The 27,798-nt window shown below is 44.2% G+C and overlaps 2 protein-coding genes across 11 annotated transcripts in view; both read right to left on the reverse strand.

Annotated features, from left to right (window-relative positions):
* LOC143844588 (uncharacterized) overlaps positions 1-10,887 on the reverse strand; it is a 53,596-nt gene extending 42,709 nt beyond the window's left edge. For 3 of the 4 annotated variants that reach the window (XM_077351899.1, XM_077351900.1, XM_077351898.1), the window contains exons 1-3: positions 9,711-10,887; positions 9,406-9,502; positions 1,253-1,412 (exon numbers count right to left, since the gene is read on the reverse strand). In XM_077351899.1, the coding sequence (XP_077208014.1) occupies positions 1,253-1,412; positions 9,406-9,502; positions 9,711-9,724 (271 nt within the window). In that variant the 5' untranslated portion in view covers positions 9,725-10,887. The remainder of the gene's footprint in view (positions 1-1,252; positions 1,413-9,405; positions 9,503-9,710) is intronic. The other variant, XM_077351897.1, reaches the window with a different exon arrangement.
* Positions 10,888-15,227: 4,340 nt separating this feature from the next.
* On the reverse strand, positions 15,228-27,125 carry PDP1 (pyruvate dehydrogenase phosphatase catalytic subunit 1). Of its 7 annotated transcripts, XM_077351907.1 has the most exons (4): positions 26,454-26,576; positions 24,519-24,553; positions 22,689-22,778; positions 15,228-18,802 (listed from the first exon to the last, which is right to left on the reverse strand). In XM_077351907.1, exon 4 carries the CDS (start codon positions 18,756-18,758, stop codon positions 17,148-17,150), a length of 1,611 nt encoding a protein of 536 aa, XP_077208022.1. In that variant the 5' UTR covers positions 18,759-18,802; positions 22,689-22,778; positions 24,519-24,553; positions 26,454-26,576; the 3' UTR covers positions 15,228-17,147. The 7 variants fall into 7 exon arrangements, with proteins under 7 accessions (XP_077208022.1, XP_077208018.1, XP_077208019.1 ...); XM_077351903.1 differs by lacking the exons at positions 22,689-22,778; positions 26,454-26,576 and adding an exon at positions 26,646-26,724; XM_077351904.1 differs by lacking the exon at positions 22,689-22,778 and having other exon boundaries at positions 26,454-26,590.
* Positions 27,126-27,798: the final 673 nt, after the last annotated feature.

Consider the following 27,798-nt stretch of genomic DNA (forward strand, 5'->3'; position numbering starts at 1 on the left):
CTACAATTCCCATGAGCCCCTGGGCTCATGGGAATTGTAGTCCATGGACATCTGGAGAACCACAGTTTGGCCACGCCTGCCTTAGATGAACTACAGACTAAGCACTTAAGAGATGCACTTTGCACAACCACTGATAGCGGAGGATAGTATTTCATACAGAGGTTTCACATCCTGGTTCCATAGATAGAAGGATTCTTGGAAATTAATGCCATGGGGGCCTCTAGAGATTTAGCCGTAAAAATAACAGCCCTGACTGCAGATTCAGGTATGTATCTGATGACGTGTGCCTGCACACAAAAGCCTATACCCAGAATTAAACTTTATTGACCCTAAAGATGCCACTGGGCTATGTTTTAGGAGGAATTCTACTTCTTAAGTTTTCTTGCTAGGCTCTTTTCCACCAGAGGGAGCCCTACTTATGACAACTGTGCAAGGAAAGCTTGTGATGTAGTTTTCCACCGCAGCATACCTGTCCTAATGCACTCAAACAAACTACCATCGTGCAGTCTGATAAATTATTTTATTTTTCAGGCAGCTGAATCCCTCTGAAGAAGAACGTGGATTTTCTAAAAGGGAGGGCGAGTTCCTCCATTTTCTAATTATGTGCGGAACAGATGTTTTCTGAGTCAAAGCAAACACACTGGAGGCAGGGACATCAAAGGCAAACTGGCTTTGATAAAGGCACATAAAATGAAATAAAGAAACCAGCAGATTAAAGCATTGCGGCCGCCAGAACACTGCTTGCTGGGCCTGTCTCTGAAACTTAATTAGCTTCACATTAGCTGACATTGCCCAGGAATCTTTCCACAGTGGAATAAATGCAGATGGCAAACAACAGTCTCTTCCCAATGCCCTAAAGCAGTGGTTGGGGGTCGAACGACCCTTTCACAGGGGTTGCGGCAGGGCGAGCAGCTTGGATGGGGGGAGGGTCACCACGACTGTTGCCCCTGCCGGACACGTGCCCCGGCGCAGCCCAGATGAGACGAGAAGCTCTGCTCTCCGGCCCAATTGTGTTGCCTCCCCCAAATTATGGGTTTTCTTGGCTTCTCCCCCATCCTTCTAAGCGGGACCCAAATTGGCCTACATCCCTTTACTGGTGTCTCCAAATCAATTTTGGCTGAAGGAGGGTGCCTGCACATGAATGCTCATGCCTTGAATAAATCTTTGTTGGTCTTAAAGATGCCCCTGAATTAAATTTTTGTTCTTCCAAATCATTGGTTTTTGTTACTCAGTTTTGTTACTTAGTTCATACCTTGCCCTTCTCTCCAAGGGCCTACAAAGTGGCCGACATCGCTCCTCTTCCATTTCATCCACACAACAGCCTTGCAGGGTAGATCAAGACAGAGCATTTGTCTGTCTGGTGCAGCGGAAAAGAGCAAGATTGGCATGGTGGGACAAGAGGCAGAACTGCACTGAGAAACCCCAGAAAAAAACCCAATTTATACACAATCATGAACAATTGGTCAGTTTCGGTTTAATTTCTGTGAAAGAACACGTGCATAATTTTATGTCTGGGGGTCACCACAATATGATGAATTGTATTAAAGGGTCGCAGTATTAGGAAGGTTGAGAACCAGTGCCCTAAAGGATACAAAAGTTCTGTAACTGACTCTGATACCCCTCACCCCCAATTATAAGACTTTACTCGGGGTTGCCAAGCTTCAGGTAGTAGCTGGAGATCTCCTGGGATTACAAATGCTGGTGACAGAAATCAATTCCCCTAGAGAAAATAGCCTCATCAGAAGGCTGATTTTTTTTTTTTTTGGCATTATGAATGCCCTCCTTTCCCCATTCCTCACATTTCTCAGGATCTTCACCCCAAATCTCCAGGTATTTCCCAACCTAGGCGTAAACTGCACGGAGCTTTTATTCCAACCCCAGATCAATTCAGTCCCTGCCCTCTACACAGAATGCCATTTCCGTTTCAATTTTGGGCGATTTAAATTTTCCTTCTGCAGCAAGAAGGATTGATCCGGAGTGACCCTACCTTTATTGTGCGATATCTTAGAGTGCTTTTAATCCTCAATACCCGGATTGGGAAAGAAAGCTCCGTGGTAGAGAACATCTGATAGGCTACACCTGGTCATGTGACATGCCTGCCTTAAAGGAGAAGCCTCTAATTTCTGTCAACTTCTGTCAGTCCTGGATTTTTCCTCCCTCCTCTGCCTTTTTTGATCCTCTTCCCCCCCTCCAAGAAAAGAAAGAGGCTTGGCTCCCCCCCCCCCCAGCTACCCTAACCACATGCAAAAGACTTTCCTCTTTCAATGGGGGAGGGGGGAGAAGAAGATCCAAGTTCAAAGCGATCTGAATTCAACAGGATTAACAATGGAATAAACAAAGTAGGTGCAGACTCTGCCCTAGAGTTGGCAGCCATAGGAGTTACTGTGGAATCCTAAGAAAACGTGTACTCTTCTAAACCTATTGACTTTAATAGATTTGAAGGGTGCAGCTCAGTTGAGGATTTCCTTTAGGGTAAAGGTGCTTAGTCTTGACCCCACATGGATGCCATTCTGTGCAAGTCCTATTGGAATCCCCAAGGCTTAGTTTGGAGCGAACACAGAGTACAAATGCTTTCATGTATGCACCGAACTACCGACACGCACCAGGACTTTTGAGGTTTTGAGAAGGAGACTTACACTTGATAAATGGACATTGTCTATCAGTCCATTTTGATTCATCTTGTGATTCATAGAAAATAAATTGAAAAATATTTTTATCCCTCCCCCGGCTGCTATCTGCACCCTCTACTCCAGGGGTAGTCAAACTGCGGCCCTCCAGATGTCCATGGACTACAATTCCCAGGAGCCCCTGCCAGCATTACATTTTGTGGACACCTGGCCTTCTGGGTCCTAACAACTCGCTGGTTAGGTTGGCTGCTTTTTGTTTTTTTGCAGCACTATCTCCTTTGCGGTTTTCTTTTCTTCAAGGGTCAGTCCTGACTTAACCATATTTCAGCCACCAGGTTGGCTCCTCACGGGGGCCCAGTGGAGGCCACATACAAAGAAGAACACCAGTACTCTCTCAACTGCATTGGCTCCAGATTTTTTGCTTCTACGCCCCATGAATGCAACATGTCCATACTGTTTCAAGGGCAGCTGCTTAGGGGAACAGCAGCCCCATCACTTAACCATGGCAGCAACAAGGCGTGTGAACCAGGGTCTTCTGATTCTTGGCGGCTGTACCCTCATGCTGCCTCACGCCAATCGCAGGCCCTGCTCCCCAATGACATCAACGGCACTGACACTGCTCAGGCAGCCTGTCCAGCTCTGATGAGCAACTGCATTTTGATAAGCTCTAAAAGGAGACTTGAGTCATTTGTACCTCGCTCCCATAATGAAAACAGGCCTGTGCCAGACAGAAGATAGGATTAAATATTTGTTTGTGCCTCCATGCCAGGGAAGAAAGGTCACCTTTTAATCTGATGGCCATGTTTATTTAAACGGTGAGATCTTCATTACTGCAGGCTGCTATCATCTGAAAACTTGCTGTAACTTTCTTGCCCTGGTCTCAGACACAAACACCCTAAATTCCCATATCACAATCCTGCACTGAGGGCACAGAAGGAGGTCAAGGGGACCTGAAAGAGCACATTTGGGGCAAAGCTGATTTATGGTTCAAGGGAAATGACTAAATGTCACCGGGCCGGACCCATAGACAGAGTACATAAGCCCCATCTTTTGAAAACCGCAACATTTAGGAAATCTGTACTCTTTTAAAAGCATATCTTTACCCCATAAGGATTAGGAAGGTGCTTGTAGCTTTCAAAATAACCTGAAAGCCTGGTGTCTCAAGATTTTGCAAATGATGTCAAATTCTGGAAAAGCACAACAACATGGTGACAAATGGGCTTTTTTGGCATTCTGAACCTTTTAAATTCCATGCCTTCTTAGGTGAAAAGCTTATGATTTTGTGGGTGAAATGAAATTACGTAGGAGGCTGTTGGTGTGTGAAACATGAGGGATATTAAATTATGGCAGACTTGTGGTAAAGCAGGGAACAGGAAATTACCCTCAAGGGACAGTTCAGCCAGATCCAAAGGTGAGTGGTCATTGTTCCTATCTATCTCACTAACTCTATGGTGAAGAGAGCTCCGGTTAGAGGCCAAGTCAGGAGACATCGCACAGAGAGTTATAGCCAACAAAATGTATGTTGCAAGAAGCTAGTGCCCTGGCTGGCACTGTCTGCTTTCCTCCAAAACATGGAAGCCTCCATCAAAGAGGTGGCTGCAATCCTGGCGGGAAGGAAGAGGCAGCCAAAGGCTGCTGCCCTCTCCAGGTGGACAGTGATAGAGCCTGCTTCTTAGGGATGGGCAAGGAGCCCACAGTAGCTGCTGACCCAAGCAGATGGACTGTGACAGAGTAGTAGGTAGGGTTGCCAATTCCGGGTGGAAAAATTCCTGGAGACCGAGTACAGTGCCTGGGAAGGGAGGGAGCGCTATATGGATGTGATGCCATAGAGCAGGGGTTCCCAATGGCCACTATGGCACCCAATAACACATTTCCTGTTGCCCGTCTCATGTTTTAGAAAGTGGGAAGGGTAGATGGAACTTTCCTAGCAAAGCTTCTAGTGGTCATTGACTGTGCAGATGTTTTAAGATGTTGCTTTGGCAGCAGCGGCCATCAGAGCACAGGGATTCTCACTGTGTGATAGAAGATAAATCACAGCAGCCATTTTTCAGTTGGTTTTGCCTCTCATGGCAGCCATTTTGTGGCTGTACACACCATGTTCTGTCTAACTCCAACGGTGCCCAAAGGCATTAAAAGCTGGCATAGTGTCTACCCTCTGAAGTTGCCATTTTCTCCAGGACAATGGATCTCAGTAGGCCTGTTATTCTGGGAAATCCCCAGGCCCTCCTGGAGGCTTCAAACTTAGCAGTAGAACATCTGCTTTGCATACAGATAGTCCCAGGTTCCTTCCCTGGGGTCTCCAGTTTAAAGGCTTATGTGGCAGGCGATGGACAAGAACTCTCCCTGAGGCTGGAGAGCCAAGGCCAGCCATAGTCTGAGCCTCCGGGGAGGATGGTATATAAATATAATAAATAAAATAATAGTACTCACAGCAACTGGTCTGCCTCTGTAGATGGCAATTCCATGTGTGTTCATGAGAAGCCCACACTGCAGAGTTCAGCAGGTTACTTGAAGACATTTCAGCCAGAAAATGTAATTTTAATAAATGTCACGATAATGTAGTTCTGTTGATGTGGATGAGCATATGCTAGTGCACTCCAGTTACCATTTCATTCGCTGTCTGAGGTTTTATAGATGCCCCTTTTTATTAGCCTTGACAGATTTCTTGTTGCAGCCCTTTAAGGTTCGTTGGTTCTTTAAGCAAATGCTCTCCAGCCTCCCCTGAATTTGCCTCCTGGAACACTTGCTCTCTTATCAAAGAGTCTCATAAGTCCAGGCCAGAGTTTTTAATCTTACCCTCTGTGCTAAACACCTAGATTTTGACAGGTGCACAACATGGAACATGTACTATCTTGAAATCTGTGTCTGCAACAATGTTTGCAGGACGGGCAGATGGCATGAAATTTGCCAATGTCATCCTGCTAGCTGAATATATTTTAGTTCAATTGCCGTAAAATAATACTTACTTCAGATTTCTTAAGGATTAGGTAATGCCCTTGAAAGTAGAGTACTTTCCCTCCTGTGTGACCAATACCAGGATTTCCCCTTTGTCTCAACTTTACTACCCTACCCTCCAGCATGAAATATGCAATAAGAAATACCATAAGAATTTAGGAAGACCCATGCTGGGTTAGAACAGTGGTCCATCTAGTCCAGCAGCCTATTTCACACAATGGCCAACCAATTTTCTATATCTGATTTTATAGAGTGTTTATGTAGCCGCATGTTTCCAAAGGAAAAGGAGAGAAAACATGGACAGCAGAGTGGCAGTTCTGGGCCAAGATCCAGACCATACGCAGAATCTCCTGAAGGGATGGACAGAACTTCAAAATCACTGTCAACCGTACCTTCATGCCTTTGAGCATGAGTGAATAAAACAGGATATTTCTGCAAAGGCAAGACATCCCCCCCCCATGCAGAAGTAGCCAGGATCAATAGCAGCCATGCTATCCTGCACAGGAGTAAAAAGCAAAGGGGCTGAACAAGAAAGGAAAGCCCTACCCCCCAGAATTCCAGGGTGGAGGCAGCAATCATATATCACATCTCTCAGCTAATTGTCAAAACCTACAAGCCCTTTAAACCAGCTGCAGCCCAATCAGGCCGCCTCACAGAGATAACAGAAAAACTTGTGGATGTGCTATACAGACTCCTCCCCCCCAAACTATCTTTAAAAGAGCAGATCAGACGTTTAATGGGAATTGCAGTGTTCCACTCTGAGAGCCAGTTTGGTGTAGTGGTTAGGAGTGCGGACTTCTAATCTGGCATGCCGGGTTCGATTCTGCACTCCCCCACATGCAACCAGCTGGGTGACCTTGGGCTCGCCACAGCACTGATAAAACTGTTCTGACCGGGCAGTGATATCAGGGCTCTCTCAGCTTCACCCACCTCACAGGGTGTCTGTTGTGGGGAGAGGAATGGGAAGGCGACTGTAAGCTGCTTTGAGCCTCCTTTGGGTAGGGAAAAGCGGCATATAAGAACCAACTCTTCTACTCTTCTTCTTCTTCATCCTAAGAAGAACATCATGGCTTTCTTTTAAAGGTTATCCAGCTGCCTTGTTTACAGGTCCTTGAGTGGTATAGGCATAATTTCTCTCCACTCCTTAAAATTTAACTTAGAATCATGAGCTGTGGAGCTTTTGACAGCATTATTATTCTGTGCAGTGCTTCTTGCATAGTTAATGTATAGTTATATCAAACAGTTCAAAAACCTGAACTCAAAAGTCAGGCCATCATTATGAAAAGCTATTACGCAAGAGTCCTGCCAATTATGCAACATTCCAGCCACAGAAATAGCCCCAAATTTGAGTCCCATGAGTTGCTGCATAAGCTGCGGAGTCACATGAAGAAATTCTTGGACCGCACAAAACCAGCGAAGAGACATGACACCACCATGCCAGGAGCCCAGCCATACCCAGTCTTGTACCCACAGTAGAGATAGTTGTTGCACCAGAACACAGGACTAAGATGATCTCATTAACAACAAAGCAGGAAAGGGTGAATGCAAACTTTTCAGGTTTCAAGGGCCAATCGAACCAGGTTGATTGCAGGAACAGGAAGGTCTAAGACAGTACCAGGGAAGCCCTGTTAGATGGGTAAAGAAATTTTATTTGGATCTATGGCATAACAAGTATGCTGGGCCCAGCAGGTCCTATTCCACCATGCCCTTCAAGGTCTCTGGGCCCAGGTGGCTGCTGAAGGCCTCTGCCCGGCACATCACCCACTTGATTTTCCCAGCTCCCAAAGAGGATTTTTTCTCTCTGTGTTCAACTGGTGCTGCCACCTGGCCTTAGTAGGAATTGCCCACTGAGAGAGCCAAGGCTCCCAAGTTCCCTTGCCTTGTTCAGAAGCCTCTCCTATGGACCATCTAGTGTCCAGTTGCCATGGGAACATTTTACTGCCTTGTGTGCCACTCTGGGAAGCGCTGCTCACCAACTGACTGCCCCCTTACCCATTTACCTGTCACTCCTTTTTAAAATAGTGCATCCAGAATTATGGAGGTTTAAGATAAGATGGCACACAGAGAACTGCCACCAGCATTGAGATCAAGCATTAATTAAAATGAAAAAGTTCACATGCTCACTCTCAGCACGAAACCATATTGAGCAAGGAAGCATTCTTTTCCCTGAAGTCTTTCTAGTCCCTTAAGTCCTTCAGATCTCTCTTCCTTACTAGATGTCATCTAAGTGAGGGGTGGGAGGCCTGACCATGCCGTGGTCCTCTTGCTGGAGGGTGGCTGAAGTGAGGTTGGAAAGGTTGACTTAAAACACTTACACCCAGCTGGTTCCCTGCCAAGACAAACTTTTAAAAACTGAAGGTGTCAGTTTTGCTCAGTTCAGACCTCCAAAGAATATATTTCTTCACAAGGTCATTTGGGAAATTTGTTCCTTCATAAAATAAATGAACACAGGATTAAAGTTACTACTAATAATAAACTTTATTTTTGTACCCTGCCCTTCCTGGATAGCTCAGGGCACTTAGCAACGTGGTTTAAAACATCTATTAGATAATACATGAAATTAAAATATTAACAGTAAAGCAGTTTGATATGTTACAATAGACCAGGGGTAGTCAGACTGCGGCCCTCCAGATGTCCATGGACTACAATTCCCATGAGCCCCTGCCAGCATTTGCCAGCATGGTGGCCATCCATGAACACCTGGAGGGCCGCAGTTTGACTACCCCTGCAATAGACCCTGACTAATCTGAACTGGGGAGGGGGGGGGCTCAAAACCCTTGGAGGGCAGATCTACCAGTTTCAGCAAAAAGGTCAGCACTTCTTGGTCTAATTTGGGCCTCAACCACAAGCATGATGGAATAGCTCTGACTTGCAGAACCAGTTAAGGTCCAACAGGACCCAGATCTCTTTCAGCAGAGCATTCCATCAGACTGGGGCAAAGGCTGGAAAAGCCCTGGCTCTGGTCAAGGCCAGTTTCACCCCCTGTGGACTGGGGATCAAAAGCACGTTTTGGTCAGATGACCTCAGTGCTCTCTGGGGGTTGAGGTGGAAATCTGGAGCCAATGCAGCTGGGAGAGTACTGGTGTTCTTCTTAATATGTGGCCTCCACTGGGTCCCCGTGAGGACCCAGGCCAACGCAATTCTCGACCAGTTGGAGCTTCTGGAGCAGTCTCAATGGAAGCCCTGCATAAAGTGAGTTGCAGAAGTCTAATCTAGAGGTCAGCATTGCATAGATCACCCTAAGTCTGATGCCGAGAGACAGGGGCACTAGTTGTGCCTGGATCCCTCCTCCCGTTTGTTCTTTACTTTCGTTGTTGATTCGATTCCAATTTTTAAATTGGTTTGAAATTGTATTGTTGTATTTTATATGAAGTACACCACCCTGAGCCAGCTTGCCAGATGGGTGGTATTAAAAGCATATTTTATTATATTGATCTATAATAATACTAATAGAAGGCACATTTCTATAATTTTTGGTCCTTACAATTAGGATGAAATATGTTGGGATTGCCTTCATCAACTAGAGGGTTTTGTGCCAGAATACAGAATAAAACACTGTTTTGAAGGCAATTAAAGTTTGATTATACAGTGGTAAGAGGGAGGGAATGCACTGTCGTGCTTTGTTAGGTGAGTGCATGTGAGAGAATACCTAATGATGCTTAGAAATATAGCATGCAGGGGAGAGTTTACGCTTTCACCCTAACACACATTGGGCAGGAAATCCCTGCTCCTCCAGCCAAGTTCTAATATTGGCTAGTATTTCTACAAGTGGGAATAGACAACGCCCAGTTCCCTTGCCAGATTCCCCATGGTCGTACGATACCGTCAAAGTGTACTCTTCCATCCCTGGCCTCTTCTCTCTGGAAAGGATGAAGAAAGTCTTGCGCATTTTCTGTGCTCTATAATCTGCCCTGAGCCGGCTGAGACGGAGTGAAAGAGAAGTCCAAACAAATAAACTTTCCTTCAACCAGCATTATTTGAAGTCCTAAATCTAATGCACCTCCCCATCTCCTTCGGAAGGAGTAGAGGAAGAGAACACAACAGATAAAACTGATAGCTCTCCCCACAACCTTCTACATTCACTGGAAGAAACAGCATTGGAAGAGCAGGCAAGGCAGAGATACTGACATTAGCTTCAGCATGATGGTAGTTTCCACAGGGCCGCATCTGGAGCAGGCATCTTCCTCTGCATTACCTGGAGATACCGGTGGTCTTTAAAGCCGGATTATTCAAATGACCTCAAAGTGCACACGTGATCCCACAACCGAGTGCTGACAAAAAGTACTGGCAGCAGCAAATCGGTATGGCAGATCCTCATCCAAGTCATAAATAGGTCTGTAAAAAAAAATAAATTGGCACCAGCCCCACAAACAGAAGCACCCCATTGGCCACCCTCCCTAGTGCCAGGAGAGCTCACAGTCACGCTCTCATTCCTGAGATTCATCTAGTCAGCAGGCCCTGTGACAGTAAACAGAGCAAGCCTAGTTGTGAGACCCTCCAGACTGCTAGGCCTTCCAAAGCCAGCCTCCCTGGAGAGAGCAACAGGGACGGTTTTTCTAAACTGCAAAGTCTGATACATGCAAGAGGTTTAGCAGGCGGGGAGAGAAGAAGAACGGCACTAGGATTCTAGTCAATGTTGCTTCTGGAAGGAGGCAAGAGTTACAGAACACTTTTCTTGGTGAGCCAGTTGGAGCTGTTTTCGCTTAAGACAGCACAGACAGTGTTGCTCTGAAATAAGAACGTGGCTACAGATCAGGCATGCATTCAGCCTAATCCAGCCGTTCTCAATGGGAGGCATATGGCTCCCTGTGGGCCCTCCCAAATCTGTTCGGGGCCACAGCCTGAAAAATATGAGAAGGGGGGTCCAAAGGGTTTATAGGGGGACCTGGTAACTGAATCAATGAAATACCCTTTTTGTCACATACAACATGATTGCTAGAAAGTCTGACCTTCATTTAAAGAAGAAATTATTTAATCCATTCTTTTGTGTGTGTGTGTGTGCTTGAGTTAATGCATTCAAGAAATAAAGGTAAATGCATGCGATTCTCTTGGTCAAGTATTCTAGAAATCGATCTCACATACATGACAAGGCATGTTGAGTATAGTTAGGCTTTTTTTAGCCTAGCTTACTGCACAAGGGGGCAACCTACTGCACAGGACCCTGGAACCTGAAAACAGCTCCTAAAAGGGCTGTGAGCAAAAAAAGGTGGAGAATGGATGATGCAACCCACACCATTAGCAAGCAAGTTTTTGAATCACTATGGATTATTGGCTCGTCTATAATTTACCCCAGCCTACCCACAACTGCTGCAATAGCACAGCAGCTTTAAACACTGTAATTGGTGCAAGTGGAATAGGATATTAAAAGGATATATAAAAAGGAAGAAGAAGAGTTGGTTCTTATATGCCACTTTTCTCTACCCGAAAGAGGCTCAAAGTGGCTTACAGTCGCCTTCCCATTCCTCTCCCCACAACAGACACCCTGTGGGGTGGGTGAGGCTGAGAGAGCCCTGCTATCACTGCTCGGTCAGAACAGTTTTATCAGCACTGTGGCGATCCCAAGGTCACCCAGCTGGCTGCATGTGGGGGAGTGCAGAATTGAACCTGGCATGCCAGATTAGAAGTCCGCACTCCTAACCACTACACCAAACTGGAGAAAAGAGGCCTGCCTGCAGACAGAACCCTCCTGGAAGTTAGGATTGGAACGGCCTACATGCTATTGGTGGGAAGGAATGCAGGGAGGTAATGGCAGCTGAATTGCACATTTTGATTCAAGTTATCTCACTTAAATTTGGCTGCGGGTCTCCACCACAGTTTAAAGACATTAAATCAATAGGAACCAAAGGTAATATATTACTTTGTCAGGGCAGCTAAAACTCAGGGAACCCGAGATGATGCAGGCCACAGCAGGAGGCAACGGTTTCCCACCAGCTATAATTAAAGGATAACAATACCCAAGCATTGACCTACATGCAAACTTCCAAAATAAAGTTGTGTAATACTTTATCACAAACAACTAGTATGCCATAAGCTAATGTGCATTAGGTCAGTGTCCAAGCTTTCAAGTTCTAGCAGTTTGAATGTTTCAAGGCATATGAGCAGAGTCTGCAGTTGCAGTGTTAAAACAAAAATCAGGATTTTCTGCAGTCTAAATTGGACAGGAGGGGCTGGGTGAACTAGGTTCGCAGGTTGCATCACGTTACTGGAACAAAATAAAAGGAGGAAAAGTACTCCCATCTTGTGAATATGAAAGGTAGCAATAATCAAATGTCATCCTAAACAAGGCATAGGTCTCTTTCTAATGTAGCAAGCAGAAGAAAAACATGGCAATTTAAAGTGCTGTACTAAGTAAAGAGTTAGCGCACATAAGGTAAATTAGTGATGGAAACAAAGCAGTCCCCCATAATCATAATCAAAATTGCATTTACATCTCAGCCTTTGAATTGAAGCATCCCCTGGAAGGAGAATGCACATACCCAAAGGTAGGAAATACTATTTTCTCCATAATTTATGTTTCAATTTATAGGCTGCCCTTTTCCAGCAGTTTTTACTAAGAACCTCTAGTAAAATCTGGCTTATGAATGGTTGGACAATGCTTACTAACTACAACTGTAGCTTTCATGCCATCTCATGAATTCCCTGAAGGTGTATGAAAGATAGCATTCCTTTTATTCAAGTGGTTAGTACTATTCGAGGAATATTGACAGACCAAATGAAAAATCTTGTACACATCTCATGACAAGCTTCTCTTTGGAGGGAAACTGGTGGTAATTAGATCATTCATTTGTCCAGAGCTTAAGGAATGCTTAAGCTTACACATGCTTAAGGAATCACTTTTCAGTCTGTTATAATGATCAGGAAAAATTGAGCAAAAGCATCTTCATATGCAGAAATTTCAACAATAAACATGTCATTTTCTGATGTTTTAAGCACTTTGTTCTTGTGCATAGGGAGGGGAGTAAAACTGAAGTGACAATATGCGGTTTAAAAAAAAATCTGCAAACCTTTCTGCATACTATGTACACATGTATGGTTCTCAACACTTAGTTAAGTACTTATCAAAGGATTCCATGCAGTTAATCCTGTGTCTCTACACAGATTCCATACAATATAACAAGCACATCAGGAGGGGACATGCTGTACCCATTTGTTTACTGTAGGTGCTCAGAACATTGGCCTGCACCATGAAAATGAGGCTGGAGAACAGACACAGAATACTGGTTTCAAGCCTTCAACCCTGAACTATGAAATGACACCTCAGTAGGACTTGCTTCTGAGTCATCATACTTATACTGGAAAATGCACAGCTCACCTATGTCTGAGGCATCTGGAAGATTTGCCATGTAAAGTGATGCCAGCCCTGCCGCGGCATATAAAGGCCAAGAGAAAACTATTAGTGAGTCACCAGAGAGAGGGTGGGTACATTAAACATAGGATTTCTGACCGTTCAAGGTGCTAAAGGTCTTCATCAGATTCAATAAAGAAGAAATGAATTCATTATTACATTTCCTTTTCTGCAGGTCTGGAGGGCCAGGTAAGGGAGGCAATCATACAGGTGTGGCAACCACAGCTCTTTAAGAACAACTCCCATGTGTGTTGCAATCTGAAACACCCGCTACAGTTAACGGCACATCTCAGTGTAGCTATTAGTGTCTCATTTTCTCATTACCTCTACACATGTGTAACAGCAAGCAGCTTTTTCTGAAGTCACGGCTCCTGGAACAGAGACACAGCAACAGGCCTTCTTATCCCTGCCTTAGGTATGTCTCCAAATGTACCATTCTCAGGTTCCAGACCAGGCAGGAGAAATCAACCATGTACAGAAGCGAACAGAAAACATCCATTCAGTAAGCATTTGGAAGTGAGAGTACAAAACTAATTAACCAGCCACCAGTCCAGTGTAACAGTACAATCTAACTCGTTTGGCCCTACTAGAAAAAGAACTAGCCTCTAAAGCAGCCTTTCTCAACTGTTTTATCATTGAGAAACCCCTGAAACAGACTTCAGGTTTCAAGAAACCTGTGCAATTGTGGGGAAGCATAGCTGTGTCCCCCCACCCACCCCAGGGCCCTTCTCACATCCTCCAGGCCCACTGGCCATTTTGCGTGGTCTTCATGACCATACCACCCGATAAATATTTAACACTCATATAAAAATTAACTACCAGATGAGAGAACACTTCAAGGGCCATCAAGAAACCCCAGGGTTTCATGAAATCCTACTTGAGAAAGCCTTCTCTGAAGAATGTAACCCAGTGGTTCCCAATTTTTTTTCAGGCTGCTACCCCTTGACTCCCAAGGCCACATCCTAGTGCCCCCCCCCCACAAACATATATACATTCTTTGTAAAAGTCATTTGTAGAACCAGATGGGGAAAGTGAGGAGAGAGCAGAAGTCTTTTCCTGCCTTCCAGACTTTTGGGGAAAGGTTACCAACTCCGGGTTAAGAAATTCCTGGAGACTTGGGGGTGGAGCGTGGGAAGGATAAGAGAAAGGAAGGCATTCGTCATAAATATGATCCCATCCAGCCCACCTCCTGAAGCTGTTGCTTTCCTCAGCAAGCTAAGCAGGGTTGGCACTGATCTGGGGATGGGAGACCACCAAGCAAATCCAGGGTCACAGTAATCCAAGCCACCTTGGAACATCTCTTGCTAGGAAAAAGCAGCTGCAGCAAAAAGTCAGATGGTTGCCCCTATTGCTCCAAAATTCCTCCTCCTCCTCCTCCTTAATGCTTCCAGTGCCCCCACAGGGGGCATACTGCCCATTTTGGGAACCCCTAACGTAGCCCAACATAACCGTAGTACTAAAACAACAGTACGTTAAACGTTGGAAGACAAATTCAAGTGGGTAGCCGTGTTGCTCTGCCCGAAACAGCACTACAAAATCAGAGTCCAGTGGCACCTTTAAGACCAACAAAGATTTATTCCAGGCATGAGCTTTTGAGTCTGAGGAAGAGTGCTTGCACTCAAAAGCTCACACCTGGAATTAATCTTTGTTGGTCTTAAAGGTACCACTGGACCCTGATTTTGTCATGCTGCTTGGAAGACAAAGATCAGATATCTACCTCATTATGTATTTGTGTTCAAAATGCACAGACTTGTAATAAAATTAATTCAAATATAGTTCTACTTCAGTCTTACTCCATCCCTACCTTCCACAAGCAAGCTGTATTTAGGCAGGACATTTATTACATACATCTTCATAGAGAAATACCAATTTTGCCCTTTTAAATCTAATCTCACTGGTCAAAATCAGTGGCAAAGCAACAGCTCAGTGAATCCTGCAGAATCCTAGAATAGAATATATAGAATCAGATAGTTGGAAGGGACCCTCAGGGTCATCTAGTCCAACCACCCGCAGAATGCAGGAACTCACAATTCTAATGAACAGATGTCTCTGTAATAGATTTTATTGAAGTCTGCTTAAAGATCACAATCTGTCAATTGTATACCTAGTTAGGGATTCTTTTAACAATATATAAATAATGCTTCATTTAAATCCCATCTTTTTGTTCATTCATGTTACAAAGTTAGCCCCCCACCAAAGTGCTGAATTTATTGGACTAGAGTTCAATTAAGATTTACAACAAACCCAAATGAGACAAATGGTATACATTATACATTTCAGATGTAAAAAAAGGAAATCTGGATGATGTAACAGTTTATTTTATAGAATGGATACAAAAGATTTCACCTAAGTAATGATATTTAGCTATATTCCACCCACAAAGACAGTAACAATGAAGCTGCTAGAGATCTATTTTTACTAATTATAAGATGAATATTCAGCAAGTGTCTGGAAAATATGAACCAAGGATAACTGAATAATTAAGCTCAATGGACAGAGAATGAAAGTGCTATCATTAAGATAGTAGGTAGCCTTCAAAGACTGATATTCTTAGGTTAACTTCAGATGAACATGAGTGTATAAAGTATCAATATGACCTGAAATCAGGAAGCATGTGATTACCTTTGTTACCTGTATTTCCACCTTATATACAAGTATGAATTTCAATGTTTAAAAAAGAAAATGGTATATTAGTGCTAAAACAAGTGCTTCAGATATTTATGTGTTTGTAAACAAGTATTCTTCACTTTGTTTAAAAACATCCACATTGCCAAGATGACTGGTTCTTTAGAACATAGCAGCTGAAGAACCAATCATAAGCATGATAGAAAGACCCACAGAACACTGAAGTATTTATGCAGAAAAGCAGATTCCTTCTATGTCCATCTGCAAGTCCTTTACCCCTAGATGGAAAGAACTCTGGCTAACTTACCAAGGTTCCAAAACAGATCAATGCCAATCTGATTACACATAAAAGGCAACAGCTTTGATGCACATTTGGAATATCTTCAGTTTTACACATATGTTTAAGAACATTGCTATTGAGAACAGTTTTAATCTGCCTGACCATGTCAAAGGAGCTCTAGATGGTAGATATAAATTTTAGATGTAAGCAAACGTCCACTTTATCCATGGAATTCTGAAAATGTTTGCATTGATGATGCAGTGTTTATAGGGAAGGTGAACATGTAGCATGACAACTTTACTTATTTGTGAATCTTATTACACTCTTCAACAGTCTCCATGGGAACCAAGATAATATGGACAAGTTTTCACCTCGTGATACTTGAAACATCCAGAACACGACCAAACTTTATTTCAAACTAACAAAGCATGAAACTGCACTATTTTACAAAACGACAACTGACCACCTAGATTCAAGGAGGAGCACAGACTGACAAGAAACAGGTTTGGTAATTGCTAACCGTGTGGTATTTTGCAAGACAGTCTAAAGATTAAGAAAAAGAATCAGTTTCATAATGCAAGCCAAAGGTTTTTAAGGTAGTTCTATTTCCTAGTTAACTGTTCAGTGATCGTCTGTAGTCCTTGAACTGTGCAAACAAATGAAATCTTTCCAATATAAGGAGGAGGCAAGTCATTCAAAGCAAAATATTATTGCATTTCCAATACTTGTGGACAGGCTTAAGATACTTATGACTTAAAGACATCTATGTTTAACACTGGTATTCTAGGTATGCTTCCAACTGTGATTTCACTACCCAAAGGTAAATTAAAGGTATTTGTCAGCTTGTTAAAAAGTATTTCTTCCTTTCCTGAAGAGAAGACACCAGTTATTCCATAAATATAAAAATCATCAGCCCTACTTGAATTGTTTTACAACAAAGTAGCCATACAATGTTCCATATAGCTATCACAATTGCTATCCATACGTATATTTACATGTGAAAAACATATGGGATTTTTTTTGCCCTACAGAACATTGCATGGATGCATATGAAGCCTTTAGTGCCACCCCATACAGTAACGTAATACAAGTCACTGCTCAAGCAAGATTAGTGCAAAGTTGTCCCAAATTGTTGTTCTCCTGATAATTTATAAGCTTTCCACCAGTGTCCCCTAGTACAAACAGTTAATAGCATACTTGCTCCCTCGACAATGCCAATGACCAGATATTAACTGAATAAGTTTTACTATGCTGAAGACGCAGTACTGGCCAGGTTGTTCTTTGAAAACTTTGGTTCAACACCTCAGTTTAGAATTCAGAACTCCTCATTCTGACATGCACCTATAACATGGGAATTGAACTGCACAACAATAATTGTGATGTCATCCCTGTACATCCGTGCCAACTCTTCTGGAAGACTGAGCATCTTGGACAGCCGTTCATGATCCACAGTGCCAAACTCATTATTCCCAACAGCATGGCGTATCAAGTGAGTTGCTGCATTCTGGTCTTCAAAGGCCGAAGAAACACGGGCTCTCCTTTCTGTTAAGAGGCCATGCATCTGTCCCAGAGTTACCTTGTAACCTCCGACAGCTATTGGCTGTTGATGATGAACACCCGTTAGGTATTCACCTACAATTCTAACCACATCTTGTCTGTGCATAGTTTCCCACAAGCCATCAGTCGCCAGTATCAAGAATTTGTCCTGAGGCCTTAGTTTATGATGTATAACCTCTGGCTCAGCTGTGAGGTAAGGAGGAGTGTGGTAATTTGGTGGTATAAACTTTGTATACTCATTGTCGTTGAGTTGATCTGGACCTGACTCTATCACTCTCTTCTGAAGGTCAATGCTCCATTTAAATTTGACATCTCCAAAAGCTCTGAAAGGCATCAGCAAGCCTAGCAACCGATCTTGTTTCACAGCACTCTTTTCTTCAGACTTTGGATGTTCCATTTTAACTCGCTCCACCTCCCTTTCATTCTGTGCATTATGATCATAGGACAAGGCAACAGCAGACCATGACCCGTCGTCTTCTTGGACACCCAGCATGGCTCTGCTGTCACCCGTATTAGCAACGTGCAAATCAACCCCATCCACGTGAGCCACACAGGCAGTTGCACCAGAAAAGGCTACACGCAGAACCAGATAATTGAGAAAAGAATTTGGGTCTCCTACTTGAGCTTCCAAAGAAATATCATTGTCAAGTCTCTTGAAGGCATTAATTAAAGCCTCTTTCACATCAGTTGTTTCCCCAGTGTTGAGATCAATGAGTTCCTGCCAATATGTTCGTAGACTGTTAAAATACAGTTTGGAGGCTTCCTTACTGAAATAATCATTGGGATGCTTGTGCCACTGCAAAATGGGTAACAGGGCCCTGCCGCTCTCTACAGCATTTTCTATTTCAAGTAAAGTCTCGTGGGGTAACAGAGAAACAGCGATGTAATAAAAAAGTCTTTCACTGACAGCCTGTGCACAAGCACATCCTGCATGGCCGTCAAAGACACCAAGAAGCATCCCTCTTGTTTGCAAGCAGGTGGCTGCACTTCTCCGGTCTTCTATTGGAGCATTAGCTGGAAGCTGGTTGCTATCAAAGCCAAGGACAGAACTTAAGTTTTTGCCATCGAATTCTGGAACTTTAAAGCTGTATTCATTTGCCTTCAGTATGCTGTTGACTTGTGGAGGGGTGAGGTAAAATCTCTGTGGTGTCGAGACATAGTTTCTGGCATGAATAAACTGAGTTAAGTTTTCTTTTGGCCTACAAAGCGTTGCAAGCTTCTTCTGTGGAGCATTTCTTAAATGAGTATGCGTCAAATGAGGTGACAAGCAACATAGATGTTTGTGGTGACAGTAACATGCAGTGTTGTATATCCTGCCAATCTCACAGTTGCGAATTAATGGGAGCAGCAGCTGGGTTGGTGCTGGCATGGCATCAGAGAACAAAGGCAACCGGGGACTTCTGACTGGAATTGCTGGGGGGGAAAGCACAAACAACATTAACTTAATAGGGAACTTACAAGTAAATGCATTTACTTTGATTTAGACCACAATTTAAACTTGTACCATATCAACACTAAATGACAAGAAAACTCAAGTTATATACGGGGACTCCTTGAAATTGTACTTCATAAGTAATTTTCAATTATTAGATGGAGATATAGTTCATCTTTATTCAGAAGTCAGGAAGAATTAAGACAATTTCTTCACAGAATGGGAAACATGCCAAGCAATGGTGCAATAGTAAATTTGGGGAAAGTATGTTCACATTTATAACTCACTAGATCAAAAATGCTGTGGAGAGTGCATGGAGGAAACAAACAGTGTTAAAAGAACATTTCCACAAGGAAACTGCTTCAGTTTAGCAAACTATCGAAATTTCCTATAGTTATGCATGATCTGAGTAAGTCTTACATTTACAATGTGTCTTGGACTCTACAGATGCAATAGTCTACCATTCATTTCCTTCTTCCTTCAGGCAGTTCTGGATTGTACTATTTCATTTTTATGCATCGGATAGATAAGTTAGATCAGAAAAAGCAGTAGGGTACATGAATATGGCAGTAATATTACAAACAAGGAATGAAAGGGACTGTTTAACAGTAACGGATAACCATTTTTATGCCTCCAAAAAGGAATAGTATCTACTTGGAACATTTTTGCTGCTTCACATTTTATTTCTTCAAGTGTAATACATGGAAATTCACACTGGTGAAATTCACACTAGAGAAGTCATAGGGTGACCTATCTGGACAGCTATTCAAACCATCTTACCTGAACTTTAATCTGAGAGTGCAGACATCAACTAATGGTTAGGGTACAGATAACACAGCCAAGAGATTTTCATAACGGTATATTAGGACTCACAAAAACAGCCTTTAGTCTAGAGACAGTTGGGTCTGCATCTCTAAATGATTAGTGGCTAAAAGTATTAAGCTTATCCTCAACAACTCTGGCTATCCACTTTAACATATTTTAATTATTTTTAGGTTATCTCCCTCAAAGCCTTCCAAAATTTAAAACAAAACTTACACAATTCAATCTTTCAGAAGACAGATCCACCCCCCCAAAAAAAAAAAAAAAATTCAATGGAATATACTTCACTAGCTTGCAGGATTAAACCCACAATAGCATTTCAATTTCATAGTCCACTTATAAGGAGTTCTAGAGCCGGCCAGACTTCACAAATTTACACTGAAATAACTAGCTTGACCCCTATGGAGATGAACTGCATACAGTACTACCCCTTTTTTCTAGACATCTCTATACAACATGAGCATTATTGCTTATGCCAATATTAGCAGTGCCGTGCACAAACAATTTCAATGCATTGGCTCAGTTATATGTTTAACAATATACTACAGAAACAACAGCAGTACTCACTGAACTTGCATACATTAATCTCAGACAAATACTACATAAAGCTAGCAATTCTCAGCTACATAACCTAATGATCTGGCAAATTAGGGCACCATTTCTTATATTTTCACCAGCAATATCCATATTTCAGATGGAACTCTTTCCAACCATGGCTAGCCTGAATACCAAGCACAGAGTTAAAACTTTCCACTCTGCAAGTCTGACTTACGTCCTTTCTGAGAATGTAGGCAGCAGCTGCCTACTGACTAGATCAGAGGCCCATGTATTTCAGCAACCCATTTCCCCACCAGGCTTTGACAACCAGCTTTTAACAGGATTTCCCATAAAATTCTGTGGACTGACTGCAGGGCCCATTCCGCGCACATAGGATAATGCACTTTCAATGTGCTTTGGCAGCTGCGCAGAACAGGAAAATCTACCTCTAAAGTGCACTGAAAGTGCATTATCTATTGTGTGCAGAATAGGCCCAGGACAGTTAGGTAAACAGGGAACTGGTTGGAGAACTGCACTCAACAAGTTGCTGTCTATGGCATTTTAGGCCTTGATTCTGGGTCTGGTACTTGAAATATTTTTAATGGTCTGGATGAGGGGTGGAAGGACTAATTAAATCTGCAGATGTCATCAAATTGGGGGGAGGAACAAACACAATTGAAGATACAGAATTCAATGAGATCTGATCACACTGGAAAAATGGATAGATGTGAATAAGATGTAACTCAACATCTGGGTAACAAAAATGAGAAACATGCATACTGGATGGGGTATACACTTCTGGATAGCAGTATGTGAACAGGATCTTCAGGCGTGGATGCACTATAAGCTGAATATAAGCAGTCAGTGTGATGCAGCAGCAAAAAAGGGTAATGTAGCCCTGAGGTGTATCAGAGGCATAACACCCAAAATATAAGATGATATAGTCCCACTGTACAATGCATTGGTCAGGCCACACCCAGAGTAGATGAGGAAGAGTTGGTTCTTATATGCCGCTTTTCTCTACCAGGGGCCTCAAAGCGGCTTACAATCACCTTCCCTTTCCTCTCCCCACAACAGACACCCTGTAAGGTAGCTGAGGCTGTGAGAGCCTTAACATTACTCGGTTAGAATAGCTCTATCGGTGCTATGGCGAGCCCAAGGTCACCCAGCTGGCTGCCATGTGGAAGAGTGGGGAATCAAACCCGGTTCACAGTGCTGGAGGCCTCATTTCAAAAAGGCTGTGGGCAAAATGGAGCAAGTACAGAAGAAAGCTACAAGGATGATCAGTAGCCAGGAGACTAAGCATTTAGAGGCTGAGGGATTTGGGAGCATTCAGTCTGGAGAAGAGGTGACTGAGGGAGACATAACTGCTCTCTTTAAGTATTTGAAAAGCTGCCAGTTAAGACAAGGGCAGGGAGCTGTTCCTATTGGCAGCAAAGACTAACACTCACAATAATGGATTTAAATCATGGGTAGAAAGGTACCAAATGGAATATATATATATGAGTAGTTGCCTAGGGAGGTGATAACCTCCCCCTCATTGGCAGTACTCAAGCAATGGCTAGAGAAACCATAAAGAACCCACAGTCAGCCCATTTTCCATCAACTACCGTGGTTGTCAGTTGAATTCCAGATCATGCTAAAGGTTCTGGTAATTATCTTTAAGGCCTCCCTGTCTATGCCCCTCAAAGGGCTTTACACTCTACCACTACCAACCAGTTAATGATCCCTGGCCCTAAAGAAGCCTGCCTGGCCTCCACCAGGGCCAAAGCCTTCTCTGTACTGGCCCCCACTTGGTGGAATGAGCTCCCAGATATCAGGGCCCTGATGGAGCTAAAACAGTTCTGTAGGACCTGCAAAAGGAAGGTCTTCTACCAGGCATTTGGTTGAGACCAGATGACCAGCAACATCTACAGGGCCCCTGCTGCCTTCCTCCCAGAAATCTGGACCTGTTTGCATTGTTATACTCTGTTACCTCTGTTATAGTTTAATGTTAATATTATTATGAAAGACTAAGTTCCATGTACTGTTTTCTGCGTTTTATGTAAACCGCCATGTGCCTCAGGAGATAGCGGTATATAAATACAATAAATAAATAAACACTTGTCGGGGATGCTTTAGTCTGATCCTGAATTAAGTAGGTGGTTGCACTAGATGCCCTGTATGACCTTTTCCAACTCTATGATTCTAGGTACCCCTACAAAGTCCACAAGCAAAGCATAATAGCCTTCCAGTAATTCCTGGACTAGCCTCTTGTGGCGCAGAGTGGTAAGGCAGCAGACATGCAGCCTGAAAGCTCTGACCATGAGGCTGGGGTTTGACTCAGCCTTCCATCCTTCCAAAGTCGGTAAAATGAGTACAACTTGCCGGGGGGGGGGCGGGGGTAAACGGTAATGACTGGGGAAGGCACTGGCAAACCATCCCGTATCAAGTCTGCCATAAAAACGCTAGAGGGCGTCGCCCCAAGGGTCAGACATGACCCAGTGCTTGCACAGGGGATACCTTTACCTTTAATTCCTGGACTGGTCAAACCTTTTTTTAAAGGTGGTCTTTTCTATTTGCTTGATTTGCTTTGTTTCAAAGGGCTTTGTCTTCTTTCTATAAGGAAAATTAGAACCCTTTCTCAAACATCAAAATGTCTTCAGCATAACTATACCCTGTTAAGGAATTTTAGTTCTTGCTTTCGCTTTGTCTCCCCAATACCCAGAAACATCAAAAAACAATCTTTTTGGTTCAATCTGCTTTTTCTTGTGAAGCCTGTCCAACTAGTGTTTGTATTAATATCTGTGTCAGGGTCACAAACACCAGTTTATTGAGCTTCCTGAGGAAAAGACCACAAGATCTATCCTATGGTTTTTGTAGGGGGGGAGATGTGTGTGTGTGTGCGTGCGTGCGCTGCTGAGCTGAGAGCTTCATTTCTGATGCTTTTTAGTTTTCTTTCTAGGAAGAAAAAATGCGGTAACATGTTGGGAAGAGTACCTCAGGATTTTTTAGAAAAAGATCTAATTAAAGAAAAGGTTGGTAACCCATGATCTAGCTAATAATTCCTGAGCCACACGCCTAAAAATATCTTTTTCCCTCCATATACATAGAGATAGAAAGGGTTCAATCAGAATCATTTCTAACAATCCACCTCTTTCACAAGGCGCCAAGCTACTGCTTCTGATTTGCTTTCAATTCTGTTGCTAATAGGTCTGGTAGCAAGATTTCACTGAAGACAGACCTATAATCCCCCATTTTAATCTTTTTGCTCAACTGCTAGCAGTTAATACACTACACACTCAATCAATATTGTGTGACTTTGTCAAACAGCCTGAAGGGGAAAGCAGATGTAATTTGAATTATTCTGTAAAGAGAACAATATATCTCACCTACCAACAAAAAGCTGGCAGGTAGTCTAAATAGAGGATGCTTGGATCTACCCCACTAAGTGGTTCTTCCTCCAATGGAAGAACCATTTAAGTTGGAGGAAGGCTCCTTAGACTGGAGGAAGAATTCAAACTTGAGCCAAAAGCAAAGGGGGGTATAAATAATGTAATGGGTAAATGAATACATTTTGCTCAATGGAGTGGTAGGATCCTATTCAGTTCTGCTAGCCTCCAGGGCACCTCCAAAGCAGAATATAACAAGCTCTTGCTTCCTTTTAAAGCTCATCCCAATTACGGGATGTAGGTGCTCTGAGCAGAGACATTGGCAAACCAAGCCAAAATCTGTGTACCCATGCTGAAGGCACTCAAACAAATAAAGAGAGCATGAACAGGAAAAAAGGAGCATCCACTGGGCATCATTATATTAAAAATATTAGCCTATAATTGTAAAGTTTCACACAAACTGTTATGCATTATTAAAAAACAGCTGCTTGTTTTCATTCTACGTTGCATGCTATAACATTGCAATACAATTTTCTGAAATAATTATTTTGGAATTCTGTGATTCATAAGAATGTATGTATGCGCAATATTCTGCTGTTTTTTTCAGGTAAGAATTCAGCCTCTGCAACACCCACAACAGTGCTATCCTAGAAACACAGAATGTTCATAATATAAGAATGCAAGTCATTAGTGCATTTGCACATATCAACATCAACATCTTGAATAAATCTGATAGAGCCAGAGCTTGAAAAAGGCTTGCCTCTCTTCAAAACCCACATCAGCCCATCCCACTGATAATGAATATGAACTAATTAGCCTATCAAAGAGAACTTGGATGTAACATGATTAAGTTGAAATATCAGCTCCATGGTACCATTTCCTCCAGCAACTTCTACTTAATACATACTATTGTTATCCCTCCCCTCCTTCCTATTATTCAGAAAATAGGATCACGAAAAATACATACCAATCCGCCTGGGCCCAGGACACACACACATTCTCCTGTCACAACAAGAAGCCGCCAACATCCACAAAGCAGTAGCCCAGGAAAAGCAAGGCAGAGAATTTATTAAAGGAGGAGGAAGAGGTCTCCAACATTGAAGGGGAACAGAAAAAAAGACAGAAAGACAAGCAGTTTGTTTGTATGGACAAGCATTAAAAAGCAGCGACTGCAGCACAGCCATCCCTGAGCAGCTCTGTCTGTTCCTACTGCAGCCCCAACACACAGCTCTCCTTCCCGTCTGCTGCACAACACAGCACCCAATTCATGCAAGATTCATCTACTTTCAGCCACAGCTACAATTTCACCCACCCTTTTAAGCAGGGCTGGAGAAATATTTTCTACGGTTAAGTAGCACCTTTAGTTGTTCAGCTCAAGAGTACAGGGTACCAGCCTTGCAGAACTGTACTACAAAATTCTCAGATCATTTTTTAAAACTATCCATATATTTGGATTTTTTCCAGCTCTGCTGGACATTAGACATTGGTAAACGACACACATACATATATACCAAACCTGCTTAAAAAAAAAACAGACATCCATTTTACTAATACGCACACGCTACAAGCAGTCCTTCCAAAAACAAACATCTATCCATCATCATTGAGGAGAGAGTGAAACCCCCAGATCCAGAGCAGTTTAGCATTTATCACCCTTTAAGAAGTAACCTAGAGCAACATTCCTCAGCTTGTTAGGGGTTTGTGGACCTATGCAAGTTATCACCTGCAACTAGCTACCAAGGATATGATAAACTTTTACAGTGCCCATCTGATCACACAATCCAAACATACAGAGAGCTTTGTTTTGGCTTTTTTTAAAATAGGATTAACACCTCCACCAACACCATCAAGTAAACCAGGGGTAGTCAAACTGCGGCCCTCCAGATGCCCATGGACTACAATTCCCATGAGCCCCTGCCAGCATTTGCATTGTGTGTTCCGCCAGCATTTGCTGGCAGGGGCTCATGGGAATTGTAGTCCATGGACATCTGGAGGGCCGCAGTTTGACAACCCCTGAAGTAAACTATTCTGGTCCTCGACTAATTCAGGGGGCTGGCAAAGACAAATGAGAAATCCACCCCCACCACACCTCTCCAGCCTGAAGTCTCTTCTCCTGCTTTCATCCCAGGGGGGTATAAAGGTATCCCCTGTGCAAGCACCGAGTCATGTCTGACCCTTGGGGTGACGCCCTCTAGCGTTTTCAGGGCAGACTCAATACGGGGTGGTTTGCCAGTGCCTTCCCCAGTCATTACCGCTTACCCCCAGCAAGCTTTTTTTCACCGACCTCAGAAGGATGGAAGGCTGAGTCAACCCTGAGCCAAATGCTGGGATCGAACTCCCAGCCTCATGGGCAGAGCTTTCAGACTGCATGTCTGCTGCCTTACCACTCTGCACCACAAGAAGATCGCAGAGGGGTATGTTTCCCCACTAAACGGCCCGTGACCCAAACTGCATGACCGAGGCTGGTGCATAGGCAAATATCTGGCTGTGGCTCTCGCATTAGGCTCCAAAGGCAGTTCCGAGCCCCCGCTGGCCCAACCTCAACACAGGCTGTGCGTATTTGCCCCAGGACTCCTACGTGGCTCCCGCTTGGCTTCCAGGAGGGACCCCGAAGCCACGCTCGCCACGCGGCCCAGCTCCCCAGAACGGGCGCCACGGAGAGAGATTTGGGTGCCCGAGGGGTGAACGCCACGGTGGGGAGGGAAGGCAGCGCTCCCACCGCCCACGCCATGGGCGTCTTCCCGCTCTCCCCTCGGAAGACGGGCGGCATCTTCACCCACTGCGCGGCCGGCCGGAGCTCCCCCACGCCCCAGCCCGCCTCGCACTCCCCTCCCTCCAGCGGGCAGGCTGAGCCACACGCCCCTTTGGGGCCGGGTCCGCCCGCCTCCCCTCCGACACTGACCTGGCCAGCCTCAGGGGGCGGGACGCCGCCCGGACAGCGGGCAACGGGAGCGCCGTGAAGCGGCTTTCGCTCTCTCGCCGTCCCTCCGCAGCTGAAGCGGCCTCCGCCAACGCCCGCCGCTTCCCCTCCCCGGCCCTGCCCCCGCCCCACCCCCAGCGTGCTATGCGCGCGCGCGCCGACTCGGTCTCTCACATCGGCCGCGGCCCCCGAACGGCTCGGCGAAAGTGACGGCTTCCCTGTGTCGCGGGCGTCTTTTGTGACGCGCTCCGGCTTATAAAGCCTCCGAGGCGGCCGGGCTGGGTTCGCCTATTGGCTGAGGGAAAGGGGGCACGTGACTTGCCCGCTTCTTCCTAAACAGAGCTCACCCCCTTACAGCCTCTTAAAAAGAAAGGGGGGGGGGGGAGAGAGAGACTCACGGGCGGAAGGATTCCTCAGCCTCGATTTTCCGTCGGCATGGTGAGCGTTTTGACTCATCTACTGCCGCGAATCCGGGTTCGGTTTTGGAAAAGGCGGGCGCCACTCGGCGAGTCAGCTGAGGGAAACGCCCCGTGCCGGCCTTTTTTTCCTTCCCGTCTGGCCTATCAGGAGCCTTTTCTGAGGAAGAGTGGCGTGGGCTTGGCGGCGGAGGCGCGGAACTATGTCCTTTCCATTTCTTCGCCTTCAGCAAGGTCGCCGACGTTGGTTCTCTGCTGCCGCGACCCGAGGAGCGTCGTCAAGTGCGCTTGGCGCTGTAGCCAAGTAATAGCCGACCTTCGCCTTGGGTTGCCTCAAAAAACAAAGGCTTTGTGTCTTTAACAGCCGCATCACATAATCAGTGGGCACAAGCAGCGGCCCAAACTTTTCCTCGTTGGTGCCCCTCGGCTAGAAAGAGGAAGTAATGAAAAACCCAACAACAAAAAACCACATCAAAAACCCGTCGATTTCCGTCTTCTATTTAGGCATGATTAAAGAGTCGACCTTGCCTCAGAATACAGCCCTGTAAAATAGACTTACTATTTATTAAAACGTATGCTTTCCTCCAGAAACTGGGATTACAAAGTATTTCACATCCTAAATTCATATAATCCATCACAAGGAACTGTGTATTTCAGTTTGTAACTGGATTGGAGCCATATTATAAAATAAGTATGACTAGAATAGAAATTAGAATGTAGCACTTCTGGCTGTAGTGTCATTCCTAATAGGCAACCAGAATGGTCAAGCATGAAGTAATGGGAGCAACCTAAGGTGGGAGTAGATCACTAAATGCATCCATGCCTCTGCCTCTGACTGTCGCCTCCATAGCTTGATTTGGGATCAGATGAAATTAGAGCCAGTGTATGTAGTGGTTAGTGTCTGACTAGGA

Source organism: Paroedura picta, chromosome 9, assembly GCF_049243985.1.
Source record: "Paroedura picta isolate Pp20150507F chromosome 9, Ppicta_v3.0, whole genome shotgun sequence".
Taxonomy (NCBI): Eukaryota; Metazoa; Chordata; class Lepidosauria; order Squamata; family Gekkonidae; genus Paroedura; species Paroedura picta.

Bases quoted from the DNA above. Each gene is read 5' to 3' on its own strand.
- PDP1 (XM_077351901.1), bottom strand. From the start codon at position 26,927: ATGAGTCAAAACGCTCACCATGCCGACGGAAAATCGAGGCTGAGGAAT. The intron at 18,803-26,869 runs GTGAGTCTCTCT...TTTCCCCCCCAG, and splicing joins GCTGAGGAATCCTTCCGCCC to CAATTCCAGTCAGAAGTCCC.